This window comes from Drosophila novamexicana, unplaced genomic scaffold (assembly GCF_003285875.2).
Source record: "Drosophila novamexicana strain 15010-1031.04,08,12 unplaced genomic scaffold, DnovRS2.1 tig00004560-arrow-pilon, whole genome shotgun sequence".
NCBI lineage: Eukaryota > Metazoa > Arthropoda > Insecta > Diptera > Drosophilidae > Drosophila > Drosophila novamexicana.
The window spans coordinates 1,053,266-1,069,872 of record NW_020825054.1 but is presented as its reverse complement, the minus strand read 5'-3'; the positions used below and the strand labels follow the sequence as shown (position 1 = coordinate 1,069,872).

At 44.7% G+C, this 16,607-nt stretch overlaps 3 protein-coding genes across 4 annotated transcripts; 1 reads left to right on the top strand and 2 right to left on the bottom strand.

Annotated features, from left to right (window-relative positions):
• Positions 1-16: 16 nt before the first annotated feature.
• Positions 17-674, bottom strand: LOC115770911 (iron-sulfur cluster assembly 2 homolog, mitochondrial). Its single transcript, XM_030716356.1, has 2 exons — positions 540-674; positions 17-484 (listed from the first exon to the last, which is right to left on the bottom strand). Exons 1-2 carry the CDS (start codon positions 581-583, stop codon positions 85-87), a joined length of 444 nt encoding a protein of 147 aa, XP_030572216.1. The 5' UTR covers positions 584-674; the 3' UTR covers positions 17-84.
• A 79-nt stretch (positions 675-753) lies between these two features.
• Positions 754-6,730, top strand: LOC115770908. Its single transcript, XM_030716352.1, has 4 exons — positions 754-1,016; positions 1,078-2,822; positions 3,103-3,226; positions 3,291-6,730. The coding sequence occupies exons 1-4, from the start codon at positions 888-890 to the stop codon at positions 6,591-6,593; spliced, it is 5,301 nt and encodes a 1,766-aa protein (XP_030572212.1). The 5' UTR covers positions 754-887; the 3' UTR covers positions 6,594-6,730.
• A 27-nt stretch (positions 6,731-6,757) lies between these two features.
• LOC115770909 (multidrug resistance-associated protein 4-like) lies at positions 6,758-15,128 on the bottom strand. 2 transcript variants are annotated; one of them, XM_030716353.1, is made up of 8 exons: positions 14,950-15,128; positions 12,142-12,348; positions 11,954-12,085; positions 11,728-11,891; positions 9,832-11,663; positions 8,662-9,547; positions 7,908-8,604; positions 6,758-7,850 (listed from the first exon to the last, which is right to left on the bottom strand). In XM_030716353.1, exons 2-8 carry the CDS (start codon positions 12,324-12,326, stop codon positions 7,547-7,549), a joined length of 4,200 nt encoding a protein of 1,399 aa, XP_030572213.1. In that variant the 5' UTR covers positions 12,327-12,348; positions 14,950-15,128; the 3' UTR covers positions 6,758-7,546. The 2 variants fall into 2 exon arrangements, with proteins under 2 accessions (XP_030572213.1, XP_030572214.1); XM_030716354.1 differs by having other exon boundaries at positions 15,109-15,121.
• Between the last annotated feature and the right edge of the window lie 1,479 nt (positions 15,129-16,607).

Below are 16,607 nucleotides of genomic sequence, written 5' to 3'. Positions count from 1 at the left end.
TACATACCTGAACATATAAATTTATATCTGTATGTTTGAATATTTCGCTAAAGTTTAACAAGCAACGTATAACATAATTATTATTTACAATTTAACTGAGAACGACGAGCCACAGGAGCAGCCCTGCTCGGCCAGCGGATTGGCAACCATGCGAAACCCAGCTCTTATAAGCTCGCTTTGGTAGTCTACGGTAGCACCATTGCAGTAGTCCAGCGAGACTGTATCAATCACGACTTTTGCCTGCTCCTCTCCAAACTGTAGGTCATCCTCATTCAGCTTGTTGTCTAAATCAAATTTGTATTGAAATCCAGAACAACCGCCGCCCTCAACAGTAACGCGCAAAAAAGAACCATCATTGCATATCTCACGCAAACGTTTCAAGCAACTTTCGCTTAACTGCAGCTGCTGTTGCGTATTTGTTGTGGTGGCTGGGGCGACATCTTTGACGGCTGGACCCAATTTTGTTGCCGAATAGAACAAATTTCTGTAAAATATAATAATTGCGGACTGTTGCTAAGTTCATTCTTGCTTATAATTACCTTTGCAGCGCAGGTCTTACAAGCTGACGCAACATGAAAGCCATTACGGTAATGTGATAGGCCCAAATAGTAAATTAATTTTGAAGTATACTCTCGTAATCAAAACAAAAGTTGCAACAGCTGTTCTTTTGACGTATGCGATATTTTTGATGCTTCCCTTAATCGATATACTCAGCACAGCAATAATATACCGATACACGCTCGAATACATAACTGTGTGTGCGCTTGCGCTTCTTTTGCTGGCTTGCCGAGGAATTTTGAACGTTGGCTTTTGATTTTGTAGTCAAAAAGTGTTTTTGTTAAGTGTTAGTAAATGTTTTCAGTGTTTAGTACAAGTTTTAACTGATAATGGCGCTAAAGATGACAGTAAATGGTAAAGTTGATGCGAATAGCAAGCAACGCAACCGATTTCTTGCTGATCCCGAGCGTGTTAAAAAAGATCTCGAAAGCGAGCGTCGCATAACTCGTTTACAGCAGGTAAGACGCAGTTACGTTTATAACGCTTACATTGTAAAATTTCGAAATTAAACTTGTTTAGGTGCGTGAGAAATCCAACAGCTTGGCTCGCCACATACGACAAGAGGTGGCTGCAGAGCAAGCGCGTCAGGTTCAAAACCTGGAGCAGATAAAACAAAAGGAGTTAGATACGTGGCGTGAGCATGTTATGGCCAAAAAATACCAGGACTACCGTACCTCTATGTTTCAGGTGGGTGCCGCCCATCGTGCCGCCCAGGCTGAAACCGAAAATAGCGAGCAACAAAAGCAGCTGCGTGCCGAAAAAATGAAAAAGTGTCGTCGCCTCGCTGCAAAGCGTGCTGTAAAGCACACGCCCGCTAATGTGCTGCGTTCCACGGGGGGTAAAGAACTCAATGTGGAGGGACGCGCCACAGCAGGCACACAGACGCCAGTACAAACAGAAGAAAACGGGCATGTGGGTAAAGAGAACAGGTTGTGCAATAAACAAGCCTGTAAAGTTTCGGACAGGCAAAGTTCTTTTAAGCGGAAACGCCACACATGTTGTCAAAGTAATGGCCAAAACGACAACAACGATGAGGTGGAGCTCGAAACGATCTCTGACAGCAGCACTGATGAGCACGAAGCGCAGCCAACTGCAAACGAGGCGACTGGCAGGAGACTGGAAAAGACCCCGCCAGTTATTTTAGATGTGGACATTGAAAGCGAAGATTCGCTCGAGATATGCGCACGCGATGGCATCGAGATAAACGATTTGTATATGCAAACGAATCGTAAATTTAGTCGCGTGGTGCGTCCCACTCCCACAAGTGCCTCTGAGCTACAAAAGCGCTCAGCCGCTGCACCGTCGAATTCTATTCCTTCCCGGCCACGTTTCACCCAAATCACAGACTTGGTACGGCGCACCACAATAGACACAGAAATGTCTTTGGAAAGCACGCAAAGACAGCCGCATGAGCAACAAATTCACATGCCCCGCAGTCCCACAAGGTCCTTGCCTCGTTCACCCAGCAAAACGATGACGGCCGCAGCCCCAGCGGGTTCCTCCAATGTGTCACCTACTAGAACAGTAACAGAGCAACCAATTCCATCAAGTCGTGCACCAACAATACTCCCAGCCGACAGCCGCCGGCAGTCTACGCAGCTGCCAAAGCGTTCCTCATTGAGAAACAACAACAAAGAGTCCGCTCCCGCTAAGGTCATAGATGCTGGTCTCAGATGTAACACGGAATTAGCGCAACCGAAAGCTACAGTGGAAGCATCTACTGCAGCCAGCACCGTGCAGCCAAGAACGGCAAAGCCTATACCAGAGCCGCCTATACATCAGTTGCCCCCCATGCAGCAGATGCCTATGCAACAGGCGCAGATGAATCCACTACCTCCTTTCATACATCCGCATGCTGTGTATGCACCACAGATGATGCCACCTTATGCCATTCTACCTTATCCCATGCAACCATATCCAATGCAAACCGTATGCCAATACGCTCAACAGCCCGCTCCTCCTCAGCAACCGCCCGTGACTACTTCGACCACCAGTACATCTGCAACTCCAGTAAGCACCACTGCCAGCCATTCCACAGTCTCTACCACGACATATGTGATGCGCCAGGCGCAGAGAGGTGAGACGAATACAACTGGACACGTTCAGTTCTATGACCACAATAACAAATATCGTCGCAACTATAAGGCGCCCGCGCAGGCCGTACAAGTCGATCCACAGGATAGCATGCGCCTGAATGCCATGGATAACGCACGCATCGAGACTCAGTTGAGGCAGTTGCGCGAGCAGGAGTTGAATAATTTACGGTAAGGCTGATTACTCTTTTTAAGAAACTGATGTCATCCTTCTTGGTAAGGTTAAAACAATTGAGGGTGGGGAAAGTATTTTAAGAGGACATTTGTAGTTACGAGCTACACAATTCTCCCCACATACCTGTAAAATCCTAAGATGTGCGTTTTCAATTTTTTTAATTTTCGGCTAGCCGAATGTGTGTGTGTTTCTTGTACTATTTATTGACATTCACGACTCTGTTACCACGGCTATCACAATCACATTAAATATATATATTTCCCAATTATTTCGTAGTCAAGTCACCGATCAGCGAGGACAAAAGGCGCTGCAACGCGAGCAGGTGCGTCGCGATTGTGCCGAGTTGACGGAGAAACTGGAAGCATTGACACAGCAGCAGCCCCAGCTGTTGCCCAGTGACGTGAGCTAAAAATAACTTACGGTACCCTTTTACATTGTTTCATTTTTAAATCCTTTTCGAACAGGCAAACTTTGTTCCCAGCCATCGTTTCGCCGACTTGGCGTTGCGACGTGAGCAGAAAATGAACGCGGCAATGGAGGAGATGCTGTTGCGTCCAGCTATTGTTACTTGTCCCGAGGTAACAGTCACCCGGCATACTTCACCCCGCAAGGCAGGAACGCACACCAAATCCAACGTGGTGGAGGCTATCAATGTGGGCGACCCGCCGTCAAACAAGGCAGACGATGTTGTGAGTACCGGCAGCTGCTGCTCCATACTGCTGGACTATGTGAATGATCAGAGCAAGCAGCTGCGCACCGAGCTCAAGAGCATGCATGCCGATACGGCTAAGTCCATTAAATTGAAGAGCTTGCTACAACGCATCGAGAAAATACGGTCACAGCTACTGGCCGAGCTGCAAGCGGGCGAAATGAACGGTGACCATGCACAACAGGTTATCGATTCCATACGAAAGGAACGCGCCAACATACACAGAGGCACAGCACGGAATATAAGCCAGCGTGAGATGGAATTGCAGCAGAAGGAGGAGTTATTGGAGCAACGGCTGCGTCAATTGTACAAGCAGCAGCAAAAAGTCAGTAGTCAGCAGGAACGCAGAAAAAAAGGTGACGATGGTCCCGTAGAGATTATAATCAAGGTGAAGAGCGACGGAACCGTTAAGCATCTTGTGCCCAAGAGTAAGGCTCAGGACAAACCAACCCAAATAGTAGCAAGTGACCAAACCAATAAGCCAACGCCGACGCCAACTACATCTTCGTCTGCGCCCACTGAGGGGGCTCTTACAGCTGTACCATCGCAGGTAGCTGTGCATAATCAGCGGCAGAATTCCATCGATTCCAATTCTACATCGTATCGCGAATTGCCGCCTGTTAACTATAAGAACATTAAGCCTGTAGATTCAGCTCCTCCTCAGCCCGAACCCCTACATCCGATGGTCGCTCACTATGTGCAGCGATTACTTGGAATGTCGCGCAACTCCATTGATCAACTGGGAGCTAGCAGTTCGGAAGTGCCAACGCCTTCGGAATCGATCATCAATAATCCACGAAATATTTCATCTGGCTCCACGGTGAATGAAACACTGATTGACAATCAGCGCGTGGAGCGTGTGCAGGCCTTTATCCGGGACAATCGTAGTTTCGTCAATGAGCTCGAAGACACGCTGCGCAACCAGCAGAAGGAACAGCGACAGCAGCAGGAACAGGAAAAGTTGGATAAGGATCATAGTGAGCGAAGTTTCGATCAGCTCTGGAACAGACGTTGGGCAAACCAGCAGCATCACCAAAAGGACCAGGCACACGTTGGAGATACAGAGCGACCTACTACCAGTAGTCGGGCAACTACTGGAAGACGACCAGGTCCAGTGTCTCTGGAAGAAGTGAGCGCAAAGAGTACAGCACGTTCGTCGGCCAATCAGGCGCCACAACAGGTGAAGCACAATCAGATAACCATTACTGAAGCAACGACCACTACACGCATTACGGAAAAGCAAAGGCAACGATCCGTGGAGCCGCCCAGAACAAGCCTGATAAGCCAATCTCAGGTTACCAGCGAGCAGACTGCAACACGCCAAATGGAGCGTTATGCCCAGCTCACGGAAAACTGCACACAGCGCATTGCGGAGCTAACCGAACTGATAACCAAGGTGCGGGAGGAGAAGCAGCGACTGGTAGAGGTCACGCTGACCTCGGCTAGCGAGGGAGAACGCCATTCCACAGAATACTTTGACTTGCCGCCTTTACACACACAGGAAAAGCCGCAGGAGCAGGTCCGCTCTCGCACAATCTCGGACCGCAGTGATAGCCAGGACACCACGCCATCCCACTCAGAGGCGCTCCCGCTGCAAAAGCACAAACCAACGGGCGCCAGTCTTGATAGCGGCATCTCTATTTCACGCCCAATTACAGCCATGGGCCAGGAGCCGCCCGAGGTGGAGCCCATATCGTTGGCCTCATCCACACAGAGCAACGTGCCGCGCCGTGGTAAAGTGCCGCCTGCCACAATACGTCGTTACAGTCCACAGCTGGCGGCAGAGGAACTGGCTCACGAGCTGTCAACCATTACAGAAGTGGACACACCGGCGCAGTCGCATATTGTGGCTGCAACGCCGGCACCCATGCCCTTTCCCAGCTTCGATCAGTACGCGCAGGAGTTGCAGCTTGATCTGGCACATCTAGAAAAGGATCAAAGCATGCGATTGCAGCGCGAGTTCCATGAACTCATCCAAGCCATCAAGCAACGCGGCCATGGTCTAGACTATCGCGAATTTCCCAGCATCAGTGCCTATTTGCATGAGATTACCACAACGGGGACACATGTACATGTCGAGACGGATCCGCAATCGATGGCACCAAGTGAGCTGTTGCAGCGACTACGGCTGCAAAATGTTAGTATACGTGAATTTCCCAACAGACGCGACTATATACAGCACCGACTGGCACGCGAGCCGCCCGAACAGCGCGAGCTGATTGACAGCGCCAGCCTGGACAGCAGTGATTCCTTTAATGTGGAGGCAGAGCTGCGACAAAGGCGCATACTGAAGGCATCATTCAGGCGTGGGCTAGAAGCGGGCGAGCTACCCGAATTGGAAGTGGCAAGCAGCACGCGTCGCGAAAGCATTCCACCGGAAACCAGCACATATGCGCCCAATGAGAGCGGTATAGAGCCATTTTCCAGGTCGCCGTTGACCATCGAAGTGCAACTGGATATGGAACGCATGAACATGCAGCGACCCGTCAGCATGCGCCAGAGACAGCGCCATGCTGAGCCCCCGAACAGCAGCGTTGGCAGTATGTCACCGGAGCCCCGGCATACCCAGCGGTCTGCGGGCGGAGGTCTGCGCCAAACCTCATCCGGACGGTCTGCGGATGCACCACAGGAGGTCAGCCAAATGGGGCGTTCGCTCAATTTGCGTGAGTTCCTCACCAAAGAGCTGCTGAGGCATCGGGTCCATGGTGGAGAGAGCAGCTCCGAGAGCACAGACGACTCTCTCAAGAGCAACTTTCTGCAATCCGTCATCGATTCGCTGTCACCCAGTTCGCCTCGCACTCCAGCACAGGGCCACGCCACTAATGGCACCAACGACAGACAGAAAACTTCGACGCCTGTTGTCTCGTTTCTCTCCGAGCAGGAAAAGTCCGGCTCGGCACAAAGCCAAGACACGCAGCTGTTCTCGGTCGAGAGTCGCATCTCAGCCGTACACTACGCCGATGGAACACCGCCGGTGCCTTATGAGCAGCAAACGTCAGCTGGTCGCAGCTCACGGACTCCAAAGCCAACAACAACAAATCCTTCATCGCGAAAGTGATGCAAGGCTTTCCCAAATATTCTAGCTAAATTACCATATACATGTTTGTATTGTACCCCAATTATTATTTATAATCCCAACCGTATGAAAATCACGCTATTGTAAAATCGTGACAATGCAATTATTAAGACAATTATTTATGTATATTTTAATAAAATTTAATTAATTTCGCATACAGCTTTCCAGCCAATGTTTCAAGTACAAGAGTTCACAGTGTGATTGTTTTTGTGTTTATTGGATTATATCCGGCCTTGATGTGTAGATTTCTTATACACTAAATATATTTGAAATGCTAACTAACATGTTAAGTGGGTAAAGGAAAAATTCTTAGAGTGCATTATATCAGATATATAAAGTTTGCAGGAGATTTATCTCAAATTACACTTTGTTATCCTGGTTTACTATTGTCTGTTGCAAACAACCCAACAAATGTATGAGTATATAAAATAAATTATTTATATTGAGTTCTTTCAAAATCGTTGGGTATTTCTGATATATCTAAATCTAAGAACTTTACACTTAAACCTTTGATCCTGCAATTAATATACTCTTTAAACTTACTGTAAAATTGCTCCCAAGTACATTGCATTTTTTAAACTTACATATAAGGCAGTACATCTAGATTTTTTAAGTAGTAACCGATACGAGAAATAAGTGACTGACAAATAACGAAAACAAAAAAGTACAAATCCAACAAAGCTTACAAACATGGGACGTTGTTAACAAAGTATATACAAGTAAATCATTTTGGTACGGTTCATGAGTTGTCCTAATTTTTCATACAAATATTATGAAGCTAATTCGGGAAAATTTGAAATTTTCTTAGTTTTTCATAAAGTTTAAATGAATGCATTAACTGGGCCTACATAAAGGGCTGTAATCTTGCTGGATTTTAAATATTTTAAATTAAACGCCAAGTCCTGCATTGAATACATATCGATCAGTTCCAGCACCTAGTCCTCCTGCTGTTCCTCACGTGCTCGCTGCTCCTCACGCTCCTGCTGCATGCGCTTAAAAGAGTTGCTGGCCACACTCTTGAGTGCCTCCGCCTCTCCTCCAGTGGCCTCGACCATTTGTCTGAGTACTCCCTGCGATTTCTTCAGCAGTAAATGTGGTACATCAAATTCAACTGCATTTCCAGCATCCATAACAATTATACGATCCGAATCCATAACGGTGTGCAGTCTGTGTGCGACAGTCAACACTGTACAGTGCTGGAATTTGACACGTATCGTGCGCTGGATCAGTGAATCCGTTCTATAAAAGAAGAGTTAAGTGAGTAACCAATTGACATTTGCCTTTCTGTATACTAACTGTGGATCCACGTTGGCGGTAGCCTCATCCAGCACTAGAACCTTGTTGTTGCGTAGGATCGCACGCGCCAAGCAGAGAAGCTGTCGCTGACCCACACTGAAATTGCTGCCACGCTCGGTGACCATAAAGTCTAGACCAGGAATCGCCGCTCGCAATTCGACATCCTCCAGAGCGCGCCACAATTCTGCGTCGCTGTAGAGTTCAAAGGGATCCAAGTTATATCGAATTGTAGCGGAGAAGAGCACTGGATCTTGTGGTATGATGGAAATACGGGTACGTAAGGTCTCCAGGGAAATACTACCCGTTTCGATGTCATCAATATAGATGCCACCCTCAATGTATGCCAGACGAAATAGTGCGCCAATCAGCGAAGATTTGCCCGCACCAGTGCGACCCACAATCCCCACCTTCCAGCCTGGTTCAATGGTCAAGCTAAGATGCTTGAGAACTGCTGAGCCATTGGGATCATAGCGGCAACTCATGTCACGCAGCTCCACCTGACCCAACGTGGGCCAATGTTGGGAAGGCTCCTTGCCTCTAGACGCCGTCTCCTGTTCGAGTTCCGTGTACTGAAGCACACGCTCAACACTGGTCATCTGTTGCAGTGACTCGGCCACCTGACGAACACCATACTGCACCATGCCCGTAAGAATCATGGCCTGCGAGATGGCCAGACCAACATTGCCGCTATATGTGGCTAAACGCGTTGAATAAGGATTAGCATGTTTCTAATTCGAAAAGACTATATACTCACTTTCACTGGTGATAATGAAACTGAAAGTCACAGCTGTGAGAAAGGCACAACTGACGCAGTCCAACCACAGTCCCAATGCTGTGTTGGCCGCCATGGTCAATTGCCAGACGCTGCTGTGCACATCTTGAAGCAAATCAAACTCTTTGGCGACCACATCCTGTAGCTGACGTGAACGTATGATCGACAGCCCCGTCAAAGAGCAGCTTAAGTGCGAAAATACCGGACTGCGGCAAATGCCTTCTAGACGCTTCAGATCCTGCGAGGGACGCAGATAGAGCTTCAATATGAGCATGTCGATGATACCCACAACCAGCATTGCAGCCATTAACACGGGATTCACCACAGAAATCACAATCAGTATGCCAAACATGACCAGAGCAATCTGTATAAAGTCCATCATGGCGCGCGGCAGAAGCTCATCAATAGCGCCCATATCTTTGGAGAAACGATTAAGTATACGACCGGAGGGATTGGTATCGAAGAATCGCATGGTCGCATGCAATATACAACTGAACATTCGATCGTGCAGCACCTTGGAGGCGTGCATGCATGTCTTAAAGAACAAGAATCCTCGAAATGTGGTCATGACGACTACACCAATAATGAGAGCGCCATAAATGTACATGCATTCGTAGGTGGTGAAATTAGTGGGCTCCCCCTGAGATCTCTGATGCTCCTGCTGCGTCCAGATATTGGCAAAATAGTCAGAGCTGCTACACACCACTTGGGAGAGCAGCATGATGCATACCATAAAACTAAAGCTCAAGAAGGTGCTGCCCGCATGGAAGTACTCGTACCACACACGCGGCGATATGCTTCCAGAGGCTTGCGCCTCGGCTAATTCATCATCATCTTGATCGATGCCCGTTTGGTCACTGTTGCTAAGCTGTAAAAAAGAATTTAAAATATAACATTTTATAAATTAAATAATACATGTTTTATTTTAAAGTGTTTTTTGCTGCTTCGTTAATAAATAGTTCAGAAATAGAAAATATTTGAAAATTATTAAGAAGTTATTAGACTTAAGGCTTTGCGTGAAGTGTATATTATATATAGAAAATGATTGATAAAAGCAAGTTGGCTTCAGATCAGATCCGCATCTTAGCATATTGTGCAAGCTATCTCAATTCCCAGATACAAGATAAAATCGTAATATATATTATTACTCACCGACTTGCTGCCATGTGTGGAATTGCTTTGTTTCCGCAGCGGATGATACCCATCACGAACGCCATCAATGTAAGGTATATCATCATCTTCCTCTATATCCTCATGTCCACTCAGAGTTGTAATTGATGATGCTTGCAAGCTGCCATTCGATTTTTCCGCCTCCTTCGGACGCTCCAATAGCTTAGCAAAGTCCAACTCACTGTTGATTAGGTCCGTATATGTCCCCTGCCTCAAGATGCGACCTTGGTCCACAATAACAATCCAATCTGCTTCTGAGAGAAAGTGTATTTGATGGGTAACCAGCAAACGGGTTGCCTTTTGCTGAGCCAGTCTGCCACGGGGTCCAATGACTTCGTCGAAAAGATGTCTTCCAACATGGGAGTCTACTGCGCTTAACGGATCATCGAGAAGATAAATGGATGCTGGTTTATAGACGGCCCTAGCCAAGCTAATGCGCGCACGTTGACCACCAGATAGGGAAGCTCCACGCTCTCCCACGATCGTCTTGTCACCGCTGCTGAGCTGCTGGAAATCCGTAGTCAGGGCACAGCACCTGGTTACATCCTGGTAACGCTTTCGCTCGTACTGTTCGCCAAAGAGTATGTTATTCCGAACGGTGCCGGTGAAGAGCCAAGGCTCTTGCGAAGCATAGGATAGTTCACCCTCAATAATTACGCCACCATCGATTATGGGCAGCTCCCCAAGCAGCAGCTGGAGCAATGAACTCTTGCCAGCTCCAACCTGTCCAATGACCGCACAAAGCTGTCCCTTCTCTATCTGCAGATTGAAGTTCTGTAGTGTACGTTGCGGTTTCTCCTTGTCCCAATTGGCACTGATGTCCTTTAGGACAATGGCTCGCGTATCTCCGCTATCTTGCTGCCCTTTATGCGTTAGTCCATGGACCTTCTCATCGCGACCCTCTAGCTGAAGAAAGGCCTGAATGCGACTCAAAGAGACCAGCGCCTCGGCTCCGAAGGTTACTGCCAGCGGATACCATATCGCAGCCACCAATTGCAGGATGTTATAATAGCTTGCAGCCGAAAAGACGAAATCCGCCGTAATTTGCTGCCCCATGAGAGCGGCTGCAACCAAAGTGATGTACAAAGTGGAACGCTCCGTGAACACCATGGTGCTGAGATAGAATCCACGGAGATACGAAGCGTAGCGTATTTGTTGAATCTCGCAGCGTCTAGCCTCGGCGACCACTGCCTGAAAGGGTTTCTCCCAAGCGTACATCTTGATTACCTGTATGCCCTGCACCAGCTCGTTCATGATGCCCACGCGCGCATCCGTGCGCTCAGCTATGCGCAGTCGAAGCACTGAGGTCAGCTTACTTAACGCCGACTGTAAGGGCACAGTTTTTAGCAGTAATCCAATGACGCCCACCAGGGCCGGGATGCCAATACGCAGCCATATCAAATAGCAAGTGAGCACCGCTTGGATGGGCATAATCCAGATCCAGTGGATAAAAATAAAACCGTAGTCCAGGCGATTGACATCATTTGAGAGTAGATTGATCAGATATCCGGCTGGTGTCTGGCCCGCTGTTTTCATGGACAGCCGCAGGGTCTTTCGATAAATAAGAGAGCAGCAGGCTATGCGCATTCGCGCTCCCATCAGGCGTTGACGAAGGTCCACATGATGTACCAGGAAGCAACCGAGCATCGTCGAAACAACCAAGACGATACCAAGGCTATAAACATCATTCCAAATATAATGAACTCCCTCCTCCAAGGCATTCCGTTCGGTGGTATTGGACGCTGCAGCAGGAAAAAAATTCTTTACATGGTCCTTGAGAGGATCATCGCTATCCAGTGCATTTGGTGAATTGACTAATGTCGGGAAAAGCAATAAAGTAAACAAAACATAATAGAGGAGTCCTTTGTTTCTACTTACCATTACCTTCCCCCGAAGTTACACCCAAGGCTGTCATGGCCCTTGCTTTGCGGTTAAGCACGCTGGTAAAGTTTTGGGCTTCGGCTTCAACCATTTCCGACAAGGTGGACGATTGATGCTGAAACTGCAGCAGTAGCTGCGCCAGTATGGCGGGTATAAGGGTTCTGTAACCAGATGCATTTAATCAAACCATTTCGTGAATGTTCAAACTCAAACCTTCGCTTACTTGATCACTATGTAGACAAGGCATATTATGCCGTTGACTATGGTGGGTCCTAGAAAACAGCGAAACAAGGCGTTGCGCAGACGTGGCTTTTCGGACTTGCGATGGGCGCGCTCTAGTTCCTTGTACCACTCGCTGACAATAATTGTTCATATAAATAATGATTAAATTAGACGTATTTTTTCGCTTACTCCTCCAGCCGATCGCCCAGCTCCTCCGAGTGATCTTCCTTCAGACATTCTGTCAGATCATCTGTATTCAGGCCCTGTCGTGATCCGCGATACAGCAAAGGCACAGCCCAGACAAATAGTAATTGCGACAGAAAGTTCGCCCCTTGACGAGGATTTTTCCGTTCCGGCTTGGCGCTACTATCCATTCTGTCGTGGAAGCCCTAAAACCTGCCATCGGAAACAATGCACAACCGTCAAATAAATTTCCTAGCTGAAAGGTGCGCATGGGCATGCCCGAATAGTATGTGAGCAGCATTCGCCGGGTTGGTCACATACATCCACTAATCCTAGGTATCAACTACGGCAACTTCGTGACTACGCACTGATTCCTTATCGCTTCACATTATGACAGCTTCAGCTGACGACCTTGTGCCCAATTTTCTTCCGCTCTCTGAGTACTCATATGTTCATTACTCTTTTCTGATAGTCGCATAATTAGTGATTAATAAAAGACATCGAAGCAACTGGACTTTCGATGTATCTAATAAAAATCTCGAATTTTACCATCGGGTAGTATATTCTTCTTGATAAACAATTTGTTTTACACATTTACAAATCTCCTGTATGTTGTATTATTGAAACACAGGCATATTTCTATCCTCAATTCATTTGAATGGAGCTGTTCTTTTTGTACGAAGTTTCATTAGTTCATAAAATATATGAAGCTTACAATTAACACAATAAAACAATCCACACGTTGAAAAGTAAGCTCCACAAAAAGATGTGCGGTAAAAACAGTTGGCGCTCGGAATTCACAAATATAATAGATCATGTTACGGATATGCTTTGCAATTGTTAGGCTGTTTTATTGTTTCTTAACTGTTTCTTAAACACGTCTAACAGCCAACTGGCTAATTATATAATAATATTACAATAAGACTTATTCTTATGGCTGTAAATGTTCTGAGCACTTGATAAATAGAGAAGTATACGTATCGGTCGTTCACTTAATTGTTTATTTGCTTGCTCGATGTCTGCAATTGATAAGATGTGTCATTTGAGCGTAAATCATATTGTATCTGAAGACGTTGACAATTTCGCAACTCTCATGACAATAACCATAATTTTTATTAATTAGCGTTGCCCATATACATACATAGATCCAGGGCATACAAATAGGCGTCTGGTATCAAAACGTGCGTGATAAGCCGCCAACAGCTCTTATGTTATGTATGATGCTTAAAGTTGACCGTAAACCATTGGCCTCTGCAAGAGCTACCCCTGATCAAGACACTATTAACTAATTTATGTTTTAGAGCAACAACTAAACGACGTCTCTGTTTGTTGTAATGACGGAATTTCGTAACGTTATATTCTTGACCCGTTTATTATATTGAATGGTCTTTAATTGCCTGCCAGTTATAAGTGAGTGCAATCCCCTTGTTTGAATGAGTTCTATAGAATTCAAGGGTAGTGTTCCAACTGTTTGTTGGAACTCGCTGATGTGCATGACTTCAATATTTATAATTGTTTCTCTACAAATCAATTAATAAAAGTGTCACGCCAAAATTGTGAGTAAAGTAAACATATGTACATATATATTACAAGAATGTACATATATAGTATGTAGGTATGTAAATATTCATATAGCTGTTTTCACTTGAGCCAATTATAAGATGCTCTGTTGATATATACAGATATTTGAATTATTCAATTACACTGATTGTCAAAGAACCTAAATATATCGCATATTACAAATTAAATTGCCTCCTTCTGTTAATTTGCCAATCATTAAACAAGGAACAGAAATATAAGAAAATATAAAATAATAAGTTCGCAATGTATGTATGTAAGTCCCAGATCCGATGTTTTAAGCTATTATCGGAAACCAAGTTTACACAAAACTACAACAATAATGGTTTGTCGCTTCATGCGCTTAAATAATTATTTATTCCCAAACCGGCTGCTGAAATATGCCGGATAAGAGTATTTCACCACATACTCCCTCTCTCTCTCACTCTCTGTTTCTCTCTACGTTTATATACTTCTCTCTCACTATCTCACTCCCTCTCTCTTTCCCTTGATATCAACAGTTGTTCCAAAAGTTCTGTTTTACACTTCGCGTAAATTAATCACTTGAATTATAATTTATTGCAACAGAAAAACAAAAAATACGCCTTAGATTACAAATGTGCTTGGTGTCGACTTTTAAAAGTATAGAAATATGAATACATAAAATCTACAAACATACATATGAATATATATAATACAAACTGGCATATTACTGTATGTATATAATACAGACTGTCGTATTACTGCATTCTAGACTTGCATACGTTGTTGTATATAAGTACATACATATGTATGTTTATATGTGTATGTATGTATTTATAATCAGGCAAAAGATATCGACATTACTTAAACATATGACTACAAACCAGCAAGTGGTTGGTTGGCAAGGGGCTGGCACATAGAAGAAAGGGTACCAAAAATGCTTTGTTCGCTGTGCTCCGAGTCATTGGCACACCCCTTAAACGGCGCCGAGGTGCAAAGGGTTATTGGCCATTTCCCATTTGCAGCGACGTGCTTAAAAATAACACAGTCCCCCATGGCAGGAAAATGCTAAACCTATGTGAAAATATGAACAAATCCCGTGTAGCCAACGACAGAAAATTATTCGGCAGACTTCATGACGTAAAGCCTCAAGCAAATTACTTCACACAGAGGCATATACATATATGTATGTACGTTTGTTAAAAAAAAAACACAAAATAATACATTTGCGTACTGTATATACAGTTTTTTAGATGTATATATATTTTTGCATACCCAGCTAAATGTATAATTAATGTTTTTATCTATCAGAAGACTTATTTGTTTATTATTTTGTTGCTTTTGATTGTTAACCACTTGAAGATTTCGATGTTGTAACACGTGCGCGAAATACACCACCCGTTTGGAACCGGCAACACGAATGAACTAACCAACCCGCTGATTTGAAGCACCGCCGATTTGAGCACCGCCGCGGCGCACAGCTCGAATGCAACTGAAAGTTAATGGAACAAACCACTCAGCTAATGCCCGCCAGTTTCTTGAATCCCCCAGTGGGAGAGAGAGAGAGAAAGAGCGCTAGCCGTTTGTTTTGGCAAAAAATCAGCTCACATTGTTAGGGTCTTATCGTGTGGCAGAGCGCATTGTTTTTATGAGAATTTTGAGAGTACACATGACTACAAAAGTGGGGTATACAAAATACAAAGTCATATAACATAACCCATAAGTTTTTATCACCAAATTGATTTACAATGATAATGGTGTGAATCGCAGGTGGGAAGTCTTAGGAGAAAGCCATAGTAGGCAAGCCTATTTAAAAATGTATTAAAAATAATAACGTCCTGGTCCTGGGTTTGTGTGCTCTCATAAAAAAAACCACTTTAGCACACTAAATTAAAGTACTGGGGCCAGTCAAGCGCAAAAAATATAGTATATTATTATTATAATTATATTATACTAGCGAGTATTTTACCGCTAGCTTTATTTAGATATAAGTTTTTTATTCTATCCGAACTATCTTGAACTCAACATAGTGCATGGAAAAAAAGTTTGAGGCCGATGGGATGAAACTTAAAACTTCGCCCTTACAACCTTTGACCCGTATTTTTTATAGTAAAGGCTCGAATTTTGTGAAAAGTGATTTTTTTTTAAAGAAACATGCCTGCAACGAATTTTCTTATGGATCTCTGTGAATGGGATTGCACCTTTAACTTTGCTCATTGACCTTTTATTTGCAATTTTTCATCCAAAAGGGGTAGAAATTAACAACAAGTAAGAGGTTCTAGTCGGGAGCTCCCGACTAGAGGATACCCTGAACCCTCTTCTTCCAACATCAAATACCTATATATATTCTATTTTAGAAGCTATATGTCAAGTTTGGTGACTCTAGCTCTTATTATTTAAAAAAATTGCCCAAAAAACAGGATATCGATATCGATTCTTATCGATTGCTTGAAAACGGAATAAGTTATCGATTATCGGAAACAAACTCGATCTGCGCAGGCACTAGGAGTACCTACATCTATTCATTTCAATTTCAAGTCTCTAGCTCTTATAGGTTCTGAGATCCTTGCGTTCATACATACGGACAAACAGACAGACAGATACGGGTTCAGGGTATAAAAATGTGAGACACGTTTCAGATGAATTTTCACAAAGATATTTGAATATAAGCTTGAAGTCGATCCGATGGTAAACTAAAATTCATTCAGCATTTTCCGCAAATTACCACTATTGCGATTGGAATTTTCTAAATCGCTGGAACATATATTTAATAAGTTCTTATATAGGGTTCTGAGAGTACATTTAAGGTCGATCGAACGACCCTTAATGCTTCTCCAAACAATCTTTGAGCTGTATTTACCATTGAGATGGCTTGGATTCTGCAAAAAGGATGAAACACGTCTCAAACGAATTTACATAAAGATTGAGTTTGA

What these genes read in the sequence shown, in the direction of transcription:
- LOC115770908 (XM_030716352.1), top strand. Translation starts at nt 888, where the DNA reads ATGGCGCTAAAGATGACAGTAAATGGTAAAGTTGATGCGAATAGCAAG. An exon ending in CAGGAGTTGAATAATTTACG is followed by an intron (nt 2,823 to 3,102) that starts GTAAGGCTGATT and finishes ATTATTTCGTAG; the next exon opens with TCAAGTCACCGATCAGCGAG. An exon ending in CCCAGCTGTTGCCCAGTGAC is followed by an intron (nt 3,227 to 3,290) that starts GTGAGCTAAAAA and finishes CTTTTCGAACAG; the next exon opens with GCAAACTTTGTTCCCAGCCA.
- LOC115770909 (XM_030716353.1), bottom strand. Translation starts at nt 12,326, where the DNA reads ATGGATAGTAGCGCCAAGCCGGAACGGAAAAATCCTCGTCAAGGGGCG. An exon ending in TTTCATTATCACCAGTGAAA is followed by an intron (nt 8,605 to 8,661) that starts GTGAGTATATAG and finishes CAACGCGTTTAG; the next exon opens with CCACATATAGCGGCAATGTT. An exon ending in ACCGCCAACGTGGATCCACA is followed by an intron (nt 7,851 to 7,907) that starts GTTAGTATACAG and finishes CTTCTTTTATAG; the next exon opens with AACGGATTCACTGATCCAGC.
- LOC115770911 (XM_030716356.1), bottom strand. Translation starts at nt 583, where the DNA reads ATGGCTTTCATGTTGCGTCAGCTTGTAAGACCTGCGCTGCAAAG. An exon ending in GTAAGACCTGCGCTGCAAAG is followed by an intron (nt 485 to 539) that starts GTAATTATAAGC and finishes TATATTTTACAG; the next exon opens with AAATTTGTTCTATTCGGCAA.